The sequence below is a fragment of the Lagopus leucura genome, unplaced genomic scaffold (assembly GCF_019238085.1).
Source record: "Lagopus leucura isolate 7727_CA_CO unplaced genomic scaffold, USGS_WTPT01 Super-Scaffold_100009, whole genome shotgun sequence".
Taxonomy (NCBI): Eukaryota; Metazoa; Chordata; class Aves; order Galliformes; family Phasianidae; genus Lagopus; species Lagopus leucura.
Window position 1 is genome coordinate 27,871,052 of NW_024962266.1, and position 16,225 is coordinate 27,887,276.

Genomic DNA, 16,225 nt, shown 5'->3' on the forward strand with positions numbered 1-16,225 from the left:
GGAGGGGGAAGGAGGGTTGTGGGGGAAGCGCAGGGAATGGCAGAAAGCTTCCTGAGCCCGTTGCGGGTCTGTGCGGGCTGACTGATGTGCACGATGTCCATCGCGGTGGGATTGGGAAGAGCAGCACTTTGGTGTCCCAGCAGGCAAGTTAGGATAGCTGAGTTGATGTTCTGTCAAGTTTCCTTCCGATTATCCTAAGATCCCAATTTTAAGGTAATTTAGAATCATGGAATCAACTTGCTGCTTGAATAGTGTTGACAGACAAATTAGAAATGCTTGTTTGGAAGGTATGCTATAAACAGATTCTTCCCAGGATGGCCATTTCTTCCAGCTACGTTTGCGGGAGAGAGGAATCTGTGTTTAAAATATCTTGTGTGTGATGAATCTTCCCCGTTCCTTTGAAATTTCTGAATATATGTGAATTCTTATTTGGAGCTATTTTTTCAGCTATAATATAGCATTACCTTCTGCCATTGTTACTTAATGTAACAATGTAAGCTGTCTTTACAAGTTAATACAATTGTTTTCTTTCTACATCTTGAGAGGCAGAGAATCCGGGGTCTGAGCCCTGAGACAATGTGGCTGCTAACTCCTGTGTCGGTGAAGCCAGAGGCAGGGGCTGGGGCAACGCACAGTTCAGGGGTTTGGTCTCAAGTTTCGCCAGCTGCTGATAAGTTTTGTTAATGTAGCCCAGTGTTATTGTGAAATACCCCCAGAGCTCCGTTCTGGGAGAGCCGAGGCTCGCCATGTTGCTGGGAGCCACAGGCAGAGCTGCACTACTTCCTATTTGGTACAGTCACGTACTTCTATTGACGTTGCAGCAGGGACGGGGCTGAGAGTTGTAGGGGATGCGTGCTGCAGAGAGCAATAAAGCCATGGGGTATGGAGGGCAGACAGGCATTGTTTTTTTCACTTTATGGATGTTGTTCCGAAGGGAAAGGCTTTTGTTACTTGTTGGCTTTGATATTTTACTAAGAAAAGGAAGAGAATATATTTTTTTCCCCCCTTCAAGTATTTTGAAGAAAAGCTCTGATGAGTTCTTTGTTGCATCAGGGCTGCTTTAGCTCTGGGTACGGGGCAGGAGCAGCACAAAGAGGCTCTGGAAGCCTCGATCCACCTGTGGGACAAACTCAGAGGCAGCAGCAGCAACACGGGCTTGGCTTGACATTTGTTTGCATCTGCTGAAGCCGTTTGTGCAAACAGCCTTATGCCTGCACTGCCTTCTAGATATGGAAACCAATCAACATTAGAAATAAAAAACTCTCTTTTAAGCTAGTGATTTAAGCTAGGAGCAGTGCACTGAATATGATGGCTCCCAGTGCAGCTCGTGACTTCTGTAGGGGGTGGGATGAAGTCTCCTCAGCATAGCTGTGCCTGGAGGAGCTGCACGAGGGCAGTAATAAGGATGGAGCTTCTGGAAATTGACAGGGAAGTTCTTCAGACAGGAGCTCTGAGCCTGCTTAGTGAGTCCAGAAAATGAAACTAAATTAACAAAAAATCCCGTTTCACTTTTGTAGAAATGTATTGATTTGAATGCAGGGCAGAAGAGAGGGGAAACAATAGTTTGAATGTCTATTATACAGGGGTTTAGATTTGGGATTAATAACCTGTTTTAGGGTTGTGTTCCATTTCAAAGCGTGCTCATGTGCTGGGTTTGAGTGCTAATGCTCCAAATGTTAGAAGATTGTCCAAGGCGTAGTCAGAAAGAAAGCATCTCTAACTTAAGATCAGGGCTTTGTGTATATTACAGAATTGTGCTTTAAGCAGCTTATTTAGTCTTTGTGGTGGAGTGAACGCTGAGCAGTTTTTCTCCCTGCTATAAAAATTGTCATGTCTATTGAGAGGAGAAGATTTTGACTTAAAAGCATGATTAGTAGTTGAAAGAATGCTTCTTTGTTGTCGTTTGTTTATCCATTATAGTGTTTGAATACAACGTGAGAATGAGATCTTGTGATTGCAAAAACTTGAGGAGATGGGGTCAGGCTATCTGCTGGCAAGTTACAAAGCTAAATACCTGCTATGATTTCCAGAAGTGCTGAGCTCCTGCTTTTTTGTTGTTTTGCTCTGTAATAGCTCGCACCAGTCAGGTTGCTACAGGCACAACTGGGGGTGAATGCAGAGGGCTTTTTTGGTTTGAGGCATTGTTTTGTTTTTGGTTTTTTTTCCCCCCTAAATCACTGGAAAGTAAGAGGTGCCAGGCCTGCACAGGAAAAAGGATGCTCATGTTTGATCAGGGATGGGCTGGGCAAGTTGGGGGTGCAAATCCCCCAGCCAGACTGGCACAGCTTTGTTTGGGTTTCCACATGTGGGTGGGAGAGGATGGACAGCAGCTGTGCGGTCAAGCAGCTGCCAGAAAGGGATGGCTCTGCTCTCCTGCTGCTCCTGCATAGGTGGGTGCTCCCCGGCCTGTGCTGTGGGCTGGCTCAGCTTGTAGCTGAGGAGGAATGAAATGCTTCCTGCAGGGCGGCCGGTGGCATCGGCTAATGCACAGACCTAGGGGCTGCTGGAGCTGGGACGGCACAGCCAGACGTGGGCATCAGCAAGGGAGTGATGTCTTCCTCCTTCCAAAGATGACAAGCCATGAGGTTGGGTCAGTTTGTCCGTGGGCTGTGTGCTTGTCTCGAGCAGTTCTGGATGCTCACCTGTGCTAGAAAATGCAGTTCTGTTGGCATCCTTTGCGCCAGCTCACGGTGTTCCTCGCCCTGCAGTGGGATGATTCTGCTTGCTGACTTCAGGAACAGAGAGCTTAATTTTTGCTGTTTCTGGGGTTGAATGGGCTTCCAATGGTCTCAGCCAACAATGGGAAGAAGCAGGAGCTGTATGGGAGAGGAGCAGGATGAGCTCTCTTCCACAATCAGTGGACAGTTGACTTCTTTGAATGCACTTTGTTGTTGTTTGCATTTCTGGAAGTTGGGTTGCTTTTAGTCAGAAAATCGATTTATTAATGCTGTGTGGAAGTACTTTAATAACCCCTCTTTAAATCTGTGATATCTGGCGAGATTTTTCTCCTGATTGCTGTTGTTTAAGTTGAAGGGTTTTAAACCTCTTTGTGAATCAGAATTCTAGTTTTCCTATGCATCTTGAAACAAGTGCAGAAATAGTGCTTAAGAAATGTGTTCTAATAACCATTTCTAATAACACTTTTTCACATCCTCAAGCTTTCTGTTTTTATTGTGCCATGCAATTGCTTTAAAATAATATGGGTAAGTGAGTATAGCCTCCCCTGGAGGAAGCAGCAGTAAAGTTAGCATGATTGCTGATGTGATTCCACGTTGAGGTGTTCTGGCAGTTGGGACAGAGCTTTTGAGTGATGCTTAGATACAAAATAAGGTCAGAACAGCTTAAAGTGAGGTTTCCTGCTGATGAAAATTGGTGATTCGCATCAATCCATCCTGGTGAGCAGGACTTTTGTTCGCTCTCATTACATGTGCAGATTAAACTGGTGCTGATGGCGTGTCCTGCTTTGGAGCAGTTTTGGCAGGGTATCTCACAGAGATGTCTGAACCCAGTGCAGATCTGAGGGTTCCATCCTGGCATCCCTGGTAAGCCTGTCGTCTCCAGGCAGTTGGTTACACCACTGCTTGTATTCCCTCTGCTTTTCTTACAAGCTATTGAAGAGAAAACAATAGCATTTAGTGGTCTTCATTTCTAGAATAGGAAGTGTTGCTTTTTTCCCTGTCGTAACGGAAGAATTTTGTGGATTTTTGTGCATGTATGATAGAACACTGCTGCTTGTGGGTTTCCTGCTTGAGTTCTTTCAAATGCAGTGTAGGGATTTTAGGTAAATAGTGGAATTGTTGAAAAGTTTGGTTTCATTTTGAGCTTTTTCCTGGCCAGCAGCCCCAGTCTGGATTAATATTTCAATGTTAATCCATTCGTGTCACAAATTGTGCACAAAATTGTTTTCTTGTGGAGCTCGGCCTGTAGTGGTGTCTGGTTTCTCTGAAATGCTACTGCAGGATGTGATGGAACCGTGGGCTTCCAGTTTCTCTTTGTGAGAAATTTCAGAGTATTACAACAAGTCGAGGCTGCCGCTGCACTTTGTAATGGATGTGAGTAATGAGTTGTTAGGACCAGTAGAAAATGTGTGCTTTAGATAAGACGGGGACGGTGTTCTGAGCAGCTGTGCTCGTGCTTTGTAATGCTCCTTGAGGAAGGAAGATCTGCTGGAGTTGCAGTGAGCGTGCTGTCCTGTTGTTCCCTCTGGCTGTAGCTCTTTCTGCCTGCTGTTCTCCTGCTGTAGCCTTACAGCACCCACCCACTGCAAGCACACAGCATTTGCGTGCAAGCTCAGCAGCTGATCCAGCAGCATCACAGTCGTGGGCCATCAGACGGGTCCTGCTTTCACTACCCTAAAGATTGCTCTCTCCTTTTGGCTTACAGTTATGGAAAACATAGGAAAAATGGTCTTAATCTGAGACAGGGGAGGTTTAGGTTAGATATTAAGAGGAAGTTTTTCACCCAGGGGGTGATGAGGCACTGGCACAGGCTGCCCAAGGAGGCTGTGGATGCCCCATCCCTGCAGGCATGCAAGGCCAGGCTGGATGTGGCTGTGGGCAGCCTGGGCTGCTGGTTGGTGACCTGCACACAGCAGGGGGTTGGAACTGATGAGCGTTGTGCTCCTTTGCAATCCAGGCCATGCTGTGATTCTGTGATTCTGTGATCTGCTCTTTGGTGTTCTCACAGTCTGTGCTGTGCTCATGTGTGTGTGCTCAGGCTGGCAGGGCAGTTAGCTCCTCTGGGAGATCTTGGGGTGATCAGCTCTGCGCTGACGCTCTCAAGGTGCACCTGTAAGGTGCTGCTTTCTCTTGCTGCAGGCAGCTGTGGCAGGAAGGGAAGCACAGTGGCACAGCTCTGGAACTCGCCTGTTAGTACAGATTCACTCTGGTTCTATCTTTGCTTTGCTTCTGCCGTGGTGTGATAACATTTGACAGAAGGCTGAAGCAGATAGCAGGCTGGAGGAAGCTCTGTCACCTCAGGGAGCATCGTCAGCTGACACCTTTCAGCCTTCTGTGTTTCTCTTCAATCACTGCTTTAAAAATTTATATTTTTTATGTAACAGCTCTCTCTTTGGTAAGCGGCGCAGCTGAATTATCTTTCTGCTTAAGAAATATCACTCATGTTCATATTATTCTGTTTCTCCAGAAAAACTGTGGGCTTTTTGATGTTTTTCTTTAAATGAAGTACCAATAGACAGAAACAAACCATATGCGGTGCTTGGCTGGTCTTGAAGGAAAGGTCATCTTTATTGCCTCTAAATGGAGCCAACACTTGGAAGGCAGCAACCTTTGCTAAGGTAGTTCCAGGTGCACGGGTACCTGTGTGCAATTCATCTTGTGTTCTGGCAATGCAAGAACTTTGTCATTGAGCAGCCAAATTAAAAACAAAAATAAATTCCTCATGTGTATAAAGGCTTCCATTTCGTGTGCAGAAGGGCTTGGATATCGTTATGGTTTTGGCTGTACAAATATTTACATGTAAAACCATTAAATGAGGGGCAGCAGGTTGGGTGTTTTTCCTTCTGTTCAGTACATGGTTTTATTCCTGAGGTGAAATGAAGGCCGACTGCTTGCGCATGCACAGGTTCTTTTGCTGCACAGAGAGGGACAGGATGGAACTGCAAGTCTTCCACTGAGCTGATTGTTTCTGCAGAGGGACACAGCCCTTGAGAAAGGGCTGTCCTTTGCCATTTTAACCTATGCTTTTCTCCAGGCCATTGCTTGGCTTAGCTTCCTTAGAGCTCTTCACACGGCTGCCGTGTCAGCTGGTAAGGCCTCACAGCTTCTGCACGGGTCTGACAGGCTCTGTAGCTGATGCTGTGAGGTAATTTGAACAGCAAGATGTACCACCAGGTTGCTGTCTAAGCCATGAGTACTGAGAACTTCAGTTTTCTGTGCAGTCTTTAACTATAATTCATGTAACTGTTTACCTGTGTTCGGAGAATAAGCTCTGGTTATGTTAAGAATGGAGTGCCTACTGCTCACTTCAGATTGGCAATTTACTTTTAATTAGTCTGCTTAGGGAAATGTAGCCTTAGTGATGTTGAGATGATGTTGAAGGCACATACGTGTCTGCTGAGTAATTACGTGTACTTTCCACCAGCTGCTCATGCTTCATTTCTTGTGTTATGTAACAGGGAGCACTGCTATGTTTTAAGGATTAGTTCCCTGTTGATACTGAAGCTTCCAGTCTTTAGATGTAGTTAAAGCAACCCAATGTAACCCAGAAATTAACTTCAGTATTTCCCTGTCATATGGTTGAAAAGACTTGGGCATCTGCTTGATAATTTGTCGTGTTTGTTCCCATCGATGTGAGTTTCATTTTAGCTTTTAAATATTTTAATTAATGTTTAGAGAGCTCTTAGACATAACTGAGTAAATTTGAACAGAACATATATTTGCCATTGTCTGGAAGGGGTTGGATGCTGAGTTTCAAGATGTTTCATTCTAAATCAATTATATTAAGCAGCATGGAAGGTGTTAACTACAACAGCAGTATTGTAGGTAGAAGTGAAATTGTGTAGAGTCCTTTCACTTCTCTTCAGGTGCTCCTCTGTAGGCATTAGGAGAAATGTAGGGAGAAGACTCAGTGCATTACTTCAACAGCTTTTGCTTTTGGAGCATCATGTTCCAGTCCAAGCAGCTATGAAGCCTTGGAATGAGGCACGAAGATCTCTGCCAACGTGCAGAAGTGGAATCAAACCAATGCTGCAACTTCTGAAGTAGTGGGTTTAAAAATAAGCTGTGCAAAACCAAAAATGCAAACACCTTTCTGCACTAAATAAATCTATGTGATGTCAGTTCAGTTTTATTTCTGCACTTAACTTCTATTGCAAATCATAGCAACACACATCCCAAAGCCCGGTGAGTTTTTGTTGTCAGAGTAACAAGCTGCAGACCCACGAGGTGTGTTTTATCTGTGGTACCTCTCCTGGGTTCACTGCTTGCCAGTCCAAAGATGTCCGAAAGAGACCGGCCAGCTTCCATTTATTATAGCCATACACTGACGAATGTGTTTGATGTGATTTCTTTGGCTCAGTTGTTGCTGCAAGTGTTGTTCACCCTCTGAAAACACCTAGTCCACATTTCATGAGGTTCCTAAAAATACACATGCAATAAAAACAGTGACAGATTCTTGTAGTGTCACTCAAGCCTGATGTTTTGTTTAATGTCTTTTCTTTTACCTTTACTGTGAGGTACATTTTCTTCATATCTCAGAATTAGTGTTTCCTTCAAGTGCTTCAGCTGGAGCATGAACAAATGTGCTCAGCTATGCTGTGACCAGGCAGCAGGACTCTCCGTGAGTATTTTTTCATTCATTTGAACCCACGGTACGTTTGCTGTTACCTTTTTTGGTGGTGCCGTGCGTGGAGTAGTTTGTGTGTCACTCCTATATTGTCAGAATCCCATAGTTTTTCTCCACTGGCCTGTTATCTTTTTTTAAGTAGCAGTTCTTTGTTTCTGCGAATGCCCTTGAGGTAAAAAAGTGCTTTGTGCTTCTCTGTGGGTTGCTGCAACAGAAAAAGAAAAGCCACTGAAGCATATAGTACTATCCTTCTTTCACAGGAGTTGCTGTTACGTTGACATACCGTAGCTGAGGACTTGGGATGCAACGACACCAATGCAGCCATATGATCTTTAACTACTGCCAGGAAATTTCCATAAGCAAATGCCCTCAAAGCCATCTGTTGTGCCCTGGCCACAGTCACGATTGCTTGGAGGCAAGGAAACGAGGGCTGTGCAGTCAAGAATTGCAGTTGTTGTCTTGGAACAGCTCTTTAATCAGAGGATGCTCTTTCACCTTGGGTGTAGTGTTAACAGATGGAAAGGGGCACTCCTGGTCTCCCACCACCCACCCTTCTCCTGGAGCCTTGCTTCCAGCTCTGCAGCATGTCCACAATTGTGGAGGTCCACGTGAGAGTTTGGCTCCCAAATAGGTTGGAAAACTGGTGCTATTTTTCTCTGAGATTGGTTTGCTGAAGCAGCACATGCTGCAGCTTTCCAATTGCTGGACCTGATGACACAAGTGGCAGAAGCACATGGAGTGGTGGGAAGAGGTCAGACTACTACTTTTGGCAGCAGCTGGCCAATAATATAAAAGAGATGTAACATGAAACTGCATCCAGCTAGAAATAGAAGGCAGGAAGTGATAGACAGTGCATCACTCACAGCAGAATGTATGAAATGCAGAGATGATAATCCGCAAACTGGGACAGACTGAGTAGATCTGGTAGGCAGAGCTTAGCAGAAAGGAAACAGAGACCCAGAGGCTGTTCTCCTAGAATTTGCTCTTGAAGTTTGTAGCAAAAATGAACTAGAACCTTCCCAGGGATGTGTGCATCCTGCAGCGTAGTCTGAAGTCTGAATGTGATGGCCTGGAGTTTGTTAGACTTCTGCAGATTTTCTGTTTTGGTGTTCATATTTTTAGACTGGGGTTGCACTTTGGAGTTGTTGAAAAGGCATGGGGTTGTTCTGAGCTCCAGAGGCATTGCAGTATTTTGGCAATGCTTTGGAAGCTGTGCAAGAGGTGATTGCATTGGAGGTATTTCAGCCTGCTGGGAAGGCTGGTGGCTTTCCTAAGCTGTCGCCACACTATTTCAGAAAATGGAACTCTGTTTCTTAAAGCTGGCTTGACTTTATGAGATGCTTTTTCGTCTTGCTATGGTTTCATGTCCACTCATCACAAAAGGATTTCATTATGGTAAGCCCCATTGCAGTGCATGTTGGAGCATTTTGTAGCTGCAGGATTGTGGAGGCAGGCAGAGGCTGCTGGAGGCAGGTGAGGCAAAGCCAGGTCTGCAAGAGCTGGATGCCCAGGGCCCTACTTGGTGAGGGTATGGGCATCTCTGGGATGCAGGCTGCACAGCCTCTTGGGCAATGCGTGCCCATGTGTCATCATGCTTAAAAGATAGGGAAAAGATTTTCTTACTGTAGTTTGTGCCCATTGACTCTTGTCCTGCTGCTGGTGCTGCTGGGAAGGGGCTGCCTTTGTCTTCTGCATGTCCCCCTGCCGGGTGTCTGCACATGGATAGGATTCCCCTGAGCTCTCCCTGCTCATGATTGAAACAAGCTCCAGCTTGTTCCAGCCTCCTACATATGCACACAGATAGGTATATGAGATGCCATGTAAATACATACACACCTGCACACACAGGTAAATCATGCAGGCCCTTTGGGGTGGTGGCAAGTTCTTGATGGCCAAAAGCCTAGCAGTGCTGCTGGGGCTGTTGCCCTTCAGGGCAGTGCTTCAGCCACTTCACCACACTGCAGTCTGTTTGCTTGAACTTCTGCTATCCCAAACTCACAGTAAGTGAGTGCTGGACTTCCCTCGGGAGCCCTGCTCTGCTGCTCACCCCCTGCAAGTGCCCTCACCCTCTCCCAGCTGAGAGCCCATCAGCAGCCAGTTGGGGAGGAGTGCAGAGCATTATTTCTTCTTAGCCAGAGGCTAGTTCCAGGTAAGAAAGATGCTGGCCATTAATAAATATGGCTCGAATGTTGGACAGAGGTTTTATTTTGTCTTCAGGAGTGCTAGCTTGTATAAGAGCCTTCTAAGAATGACTCATTCTAATAGCTGAGCAGAAAGAACAGTTTTTAGATACCATTTGCAGAATTTATTATTTACTAAGTAACACGGTTTATCCCTTCAAGCAGATTTTTTAAGGGCTTTCTAGGAGGCTAAATCCAGCTCTCTGTTCTATGAGGGCAGAGGCATTTCTGGAATAATGTTTCATCATAAGTCACGAGATAGGCTTTTTTCCTTATGTTTCTAGGCCACTTCTGCTTTTCTGCCCTCGTCTCAGGGCAGCTTGGGGTTCAGCTGGTTGGTTTTGAGGCAGCAGTCTGTGTTGTACTGCCATCCTCCAGGTGTGCAGCTTCATCAGATAAACAGCACGTGGCAGGGAGGAGCTGGTCACTGTGGGCTGATTTTGGTACCCAGTGGCAGCTCAGCCTATACTAGTAATGCCTTGCAGTGGGTATTTTTCTAAGGTAATCTTGTTGCACTTTTAGCAGGACTGCAGTCCAGATACAGAATTGTGCATATGTACAAGTGTGATTCATGAATGCACAAACCAAAGTTTTCCAAATGATTTCTTGGCCAAATGCAGGCAGTTTTCCCTGAAGAAGCATTGTGCGTTATGTAAGATAATAACATCCTTGATCCCAAACAGAGTCTCAGTTTCCAAAAGGCAGTGGAGAAGGAGGAACCGTGGCTTGCTGGAGTCAGAAGTCAGTCTTTCTGGCTTTGCAAAACCACTCCAGTCGCTGTGTTCCTGAACCATTTGCTTGCATTTTCAAACCAAACAAGGTTTGCTTGTCAGACATGCAAATCTGAGCCCAGGAGGGTAAGGATTGGCAAAGCTATAAGCAAGGGACAGCAGGATTCTGTGACAGAGTGATGTGTGTTCTGGTGGTAAATGTAGGATTACCAAACATGGGAGCCTAAGGATGGCTGTACATGAAGGTTACTGTGAAAGTGGGGTTTTTCTGTGTTTCAGAACTCGTGCTTGTTTTGTAGTCAGTGATTTGCATCGGCTTGTTATGGTCATATTTGGGAGGAAAGTCAGGCTTGCAGAGCATTTGCTGCTGTTTTTTCCTCATGGTTGTGTTAGACATTAAGCTGCTTCTTTCTGTTTGTACTGTGAGGAATTCTCAGTGTGGCTTGTGCTCACCTTTTCAAAGTGTGCATTTAATTGAAATGTAAAGAACATTCTTGTGTTACCTAACAATCAGTTTCAAACACAAATAATGATTTATTCTTTACCTTTTCAAATGTGTAGAATAAGTTGTTATAAATCGTGTTCCCACTGTCACTGTAATCTGTTGACTATAGAGCTGGGCTGTGGAAAAGGGGGTTTAATACAGAGGGATAGACTGGGGGGGAGCTGCTCAAATCTCACCTTGTAACTTAAGTTTGTATGTATTCAACACAGAAAAAATAATTTCCTGTGTTTTGTTGTTTTTTTTTTTAGCCTTCTGTTGAGTCTTCAAGTCCAGGTAAGAATTTCTGACGTTTCCTAAACTTGTGGGGGAAGAGGGTATCTTCAAAAATTCTCCCTTGGGGTCTTTTCCAGTTGTAACCTAAGGCTGTGGTCTGATGAGTTCAGAGTAAGCATGGAGTCAAAGGCACTGTGTGCTCCCAGTTGTGAGATAACACCATTGCTGTATGGTCTTATACACAAAAGCAGCAAGGAAAGCAGTATTTTTTTCCCTCTAGGCTTGCTAAGAATGAGGAGCTTCATGCCTTCTGCTTTTAAAACTGGTTATTTCCTGATATTTTGGTGTCCCAGAGTTCCTGGCATTTAATAATCAGCTGAAACATAAACTATGAATCTATTTTTTATAGCTCGATACTGCTCTAGTTGGTGATGTTTATTTCAGAGGATTTGGGCATCCTTCTGGTGGAAAAGCTTTCCAGTACTGACTTTAGCTGGACTGCTGTTGTATCTGGAGCTCTCACTGCTTTGAAGAAACCATCCATCACTTGCACTCCTCCAAGTACAAAGCAGAGCTAGCCCTAGCCCTCCCTCTTGTGCCCATAGAGGTGGTACCATCTTTCAGCTTTGCAAAATGAAATATAAGTTCATGGAGACGATGGTAAAATGTGAGCAGGGCTAGAATGAGAACTCAGGTATTGCTGGGTTACACCTAATGCTGCCTCTGCCAAACCCTTCATTCGCTCATTTTTCACTGTCACAAAACGTAACCACGTTGTTCTGCACGGAACTGGCAAGAAAAGCACATAGAGAAAAATAGCTAAGAGTTTGGCATCAGAAATAGAATCCATGTAATTGTGAAGCTTACTTGAGGTTTACATTTTGGAAGAGTCGTCAGATTGTCTTTGTAGCTGTAAAAAGGAAAGCTTGCAAGGTATCAAGGAAACAACTGTCCCGACTTTATGTTTGGAGTGTGACTGCTCCCAGTAGAACTCCTGGTACAAACAGATTGGTGATGAGTAGGAAATCTTTAAACCAGCACGTTTTACAGATGTTTAAGTAGGGACCTGATGTGCAGCGCTGTCGCAGGGCAGGAGGTGGCTCAGTGCTCTCCCCAGTCTCTTCCATGAGCACCCACAGGATGGCTTCTGCTGCCCTCTGAGCAGTGCTGCTGGCTTTCCCTTGATGAACGGGTGAGGGATTTTGAAGATATTTTAATTTCTCAGTTTAATTTGAGTGTTCAAGAATCACCAAAATAAAAACATACTAAAAAAAACCTAAGCTCTAACTAAAAAAAATTCTTTAAAATGTTTTCCATCAGGAGGTTCAGCAACATCTGATGACCATGAATTTGATCCATCAGCTGATATGCTGGTGCATGACTTTGATGATGAACGGACATTAGAAGAGGAGGAAATGATGGAAGGAGAAAGAAACTTCAATTCTGAAATAGAGGATCTTAACAGGGTAGGTAGCATTAAGTAGTCATAAAACATAACTACAGCTCACAGTCTTAAGCAAAACACGTGCAGGTTTTTTTCCCTAATATTTGGGATTAAAACAAACCAAACCGCCCCTAAAACACTAATAGGCAAATAACATAGATGGGGAAAAGGGGCTGAGCTAAATATGCAGTTCCCAAAAGTTGGGAGGGGGGAAGTGCTGCATAAATACTGAATAATGCATAACACTGGGCTTGTTTAGTTTCTTCTTGTATAAATGTGCTGGGATGTGATTTGCCTTTTAGAGCTAATAGGAGGCAAAGTGTGCTCCGCCCCAACTTGTGTCTCCCAGTCGTACTGTTTGCTAGAGCATTTGCACTTGATTAGTGCATGTAGATTTTGATTTGAAAAGGTCTGGTAATTTTACATTCCTTTTGCTGTTCTGTACGGCGTTCATTCACTTAACCCTGCAGTGGGGAAGATAGCAGTGCCTTCCTTTGTTAAGGTGGAGAAAACAGAGACGTAGATAAATGATTTGCTCAGTGCAAAAAGTTGTCAGCAGGGCTCGGCGTGGAACTCCCACATGCTGATAGTAGTGATAAACTCATTGTAAAATATGTGTCTTAAGAAATAATTGCCTGTGAGATTTATTTGGCGTTTTGAGGTTATGCTGTCACTTACATACTGCTTTAAATTGCTTCCTAGCCAGGAATCATGTTCTTAAACTACAATCCAGGTTCATTATCAATGCAAAGTAATGTAGATACTGTCTGTGACCTCCCTGGCTGAAAAGGCTTCTGGAATAGATCATTAATGGTTTTTAAATGCCTGTTTGATGTACAAATCCTGCTTAGCATAAGTGATCTTACCAGTATGGCATTAAATTAATAGAGTATGTTTATTCTGCATTTTGGCTGTAAATGATGATTTCTTCCTGGTGATTCCACAGTTGATGTTAAATGGTAAAGATAAATAAATTGCACGCAAATTAAATGTTTAGATTAAGTGGGAAATGGAGCTCCACGAGTGTCATATTTTTAAGTTCAAAATGTGTTTTTCCTCATAACTTGTGAGGAGCCCCCATCTGGCTGTGTAATCCTACCACCACATCACACTGCTTTGTTTGTAAGTGTACGTCAGCAGTCAGAGCATTCCCTCACATCCTGGCTGCGGGCACTGCAGGCTTTTGGTTTCTGCACATGTCTGTGACAGGACAGCAGCTGCTGTGGTAACTGAGCTCCTGTGCTGCTCTTCTCTGGAGGACACCATCCCAGGCCGGCGCAGGAACATCAGCCATTTCTGGGGTGTTGAAAGTAGAGCTTTTCCTGCCTTTCAGATGTTCTCACTGCAGCAGGATTTCTGCTTGTGGGATGGCAGGCCGCGCATCAAAGCTTGCTTCTCTCTCCTTTCTTGTCCTTCTCTTTTCATTCTTCAGTCGCACCTTTTCTTAAGCACGGATGATAGACAGCCTAAGTCTCAACACTACTGGCAAGACAAGTGCTATCCTGTCTTTTCCTTTCCCCAGACACTTACATGTATTACTTCAGATTTCCCCAGGCTGTGAATGTGCCAGATTTCCTTGCTCAGCTCCTTCGGAGGTGAGATGGCAGTCCAGTTGCACAGAGGCACCTCACTGGTTTAACTCCTGAGTGCCAGAAAAACTACACGTTCCTTGGAGGAAGTGAATCTTTTCTACTCACTGTTTGAAGCTCCATAATCCTGCTTTATCCCCAGGAACAGCCACAGCAGATCTGTCCAGAGCCCTGGCTGCACTGCCCTGGTTGCACTGCCCTGGCTGCAGTGCGTGGCCAGGCCCCAGCATGCTGCAGAGAGGCACTTTTCTCCTCTCCCCCTGGATCCCACTTCTCAGGAGGGCTTCTGGGTTTCTTTAGTGTTATACAGCAGCATCGTGGTCTCTTTAAATGAGAGACCCATACGTGGAGGCACACAGTGTTTCTCCAGATACTCTCCCAGCCTCTGGCAGGGTGCAGCTCAGGCACGTAGGGAACAGATGCTGTCTCCCTGTAATGCCTCTGTTTTTTTTTCCCCTTCCTTGGATTTGTCCATTGGATTTCTAACCTCTGTAAACTTTGTGTCCATGAGGCATGTGGCAGTGTTGCACAGTTCATTTGGTGTGAGGTGTGTGTTTGGTTTTTATCAGGTGTGTTTTGTGTTTGTTTCAGAGGTCGCCCCTAAGCTCCTCATTTAGAAGAGTGTCGTTGTTTCTCTTGCTCCTCTCTGTGCTCCTCCTTATGAAGCAGTTCTCTGTTACACCACTCCTCCTCACCTACCTCTACTCCAGATACATGACTTATAACCCATTTCTTGTTACTAAACATCTCCCACATGAGAAATTTCTGTGCCATTGATCATCCATGTTACTTTTTTTTTACCTCTGTTTCTGCAGTGTCCCAGAACAACACAGAACTCACAACTGTGGTACCAAAAGTGTTGCATCTTTGGGAGTTGCTGACACTCAGAACTTTTTGAGCTGTCAAGGGCTGTGTCAGGGCTCTACCTAGGAAAAAGGTTCTAAATACACCATGAATTTCCTCTAACATGGAGTAACCCACCAGCTGCGTAATTCACACCTATCTACAACCCATAGTAAAGTTCTTTCTAGTTCTGGATTTGTACTTTCTAACAAGAGGATGGTCTCATGAAAGTTTTGCTCTCAAAAATGCACTGGAAGACATAAGTTTGGATTGCTGTGACAGCTGTGCTGTAAGGTTTTAATGATGGTCGCAGTCCTGTTGTGTTGTCCACATGTGTAAAACAGGAATTCCTCGCTTCTGAGAGTTCACTGCATAAAATACAAGAAATTAAGGGGGAGAATGAGGAGATCAAGTGCCACATGTTCCACGTCTGTGTAAATAGCTGAACTGAAGACTGGGCCAGTAAGTGGCTGAAAGGCTTAGTACTTCAGAGTAACACAAAATGCATAGACAAGGAGTGTAGGTAAGCCCTGTGTGACTGCTGGTTTTACATGGCAGAACTAATACACTTGCCTTTTGTAAAAGGTGCTGATGGGGAGATGAATTAAGCTCTTAGGAGAGGAGTTCAGTGGCAGAAGTGTGGGGCCAGCAGACAGCTAATAATCTGATCATCAGCCAGGGCTTGCATTACATCCTGAGAAGTGGTGTTTGGAGCAGCTGTGCGCACCTCTGAATGATGAACGAGGGATTTGATCTCGTGAGAGAGGTGATTTTAAAATGCTTTTAGAACATCCTCTAGGGATGCCATATCCTGCCCCTAAAGGAAGGATCCTGAGGTATTGAAAGTACTGAAGTAACTCATTTGTGGACCTGGCAATTAATAATTTGTGTTAATAAAATGAATGCAATCGATAACAGTTTGGGAGCCACTAAACTTGAGGTCTGTCTGTATCCTTTGAAGTATCTCTTCAGAACAGGCCAGAATTCTACATGTGAAGATTTTTAAATGACTGCATATTTCAGTAGATTTTCTTCCCAAGTGTGTTTGCCTTTGTAGACAACAACATTAAACACTTTTTGATTTTAAATGAGGAAGTACGTATGTATCTGTGAGCGGTGCTGTCTTCACCTGGATGTCAGCTGATCCTGAAGATAAAGTCATCCATTACCTCCATCCAGCCCCTCAATTTCATTTTGTATTTCTCCTCTGGGGAGAGATAAAGAGATGGTGAGGTGCATTTTTTTGTTATTTTGTGTAAGCTGAGGTTGTAGGGCTGCGTGGTGCTGTTCCTATGGAGCAATTCCCCAGACAAAGGTTTGACTCCATGCTCAAGCCCTGCACTGCAAGTTCTGCTGACTCACATTTTCTCTGTTTTTTCTTTTTTAATAAATAAGCACAAAATGCTGCACATTTT

General features: G+C 44.5%; 1 protein-coding gene across 3 annotated transcripts in view; it reads left to right on the forward strand.

The window, feature by feature from the left end:
• The window catches only part of MIER1 (MIER1 transcriptional regulator), a 31,039-nt gene that overhangs the window by 847 nt on the left and 13,967 nt on the right, over positions 1-16,225 (forward strand). For all 3 annotated transcript variants that reach the window (XM_042873190.1, XM_042873188.1, XM_042873189.1), the window contains exons 2-3: positions 10,970-10,994; positions 12,255-12,400. In XM_042873190.1, coding sequence (XP_042729124.1) covers positions 12,302-12,400 — 99 coding nt within the window. In that variant the 5' untranslated portion in view covers positions 10,970-10,994; positions 12,255-12,301. The remainder of the gene's footprint in view (positions 1-10,969; positions 10,995-12,254; positions 12,401-16,225) is intronic.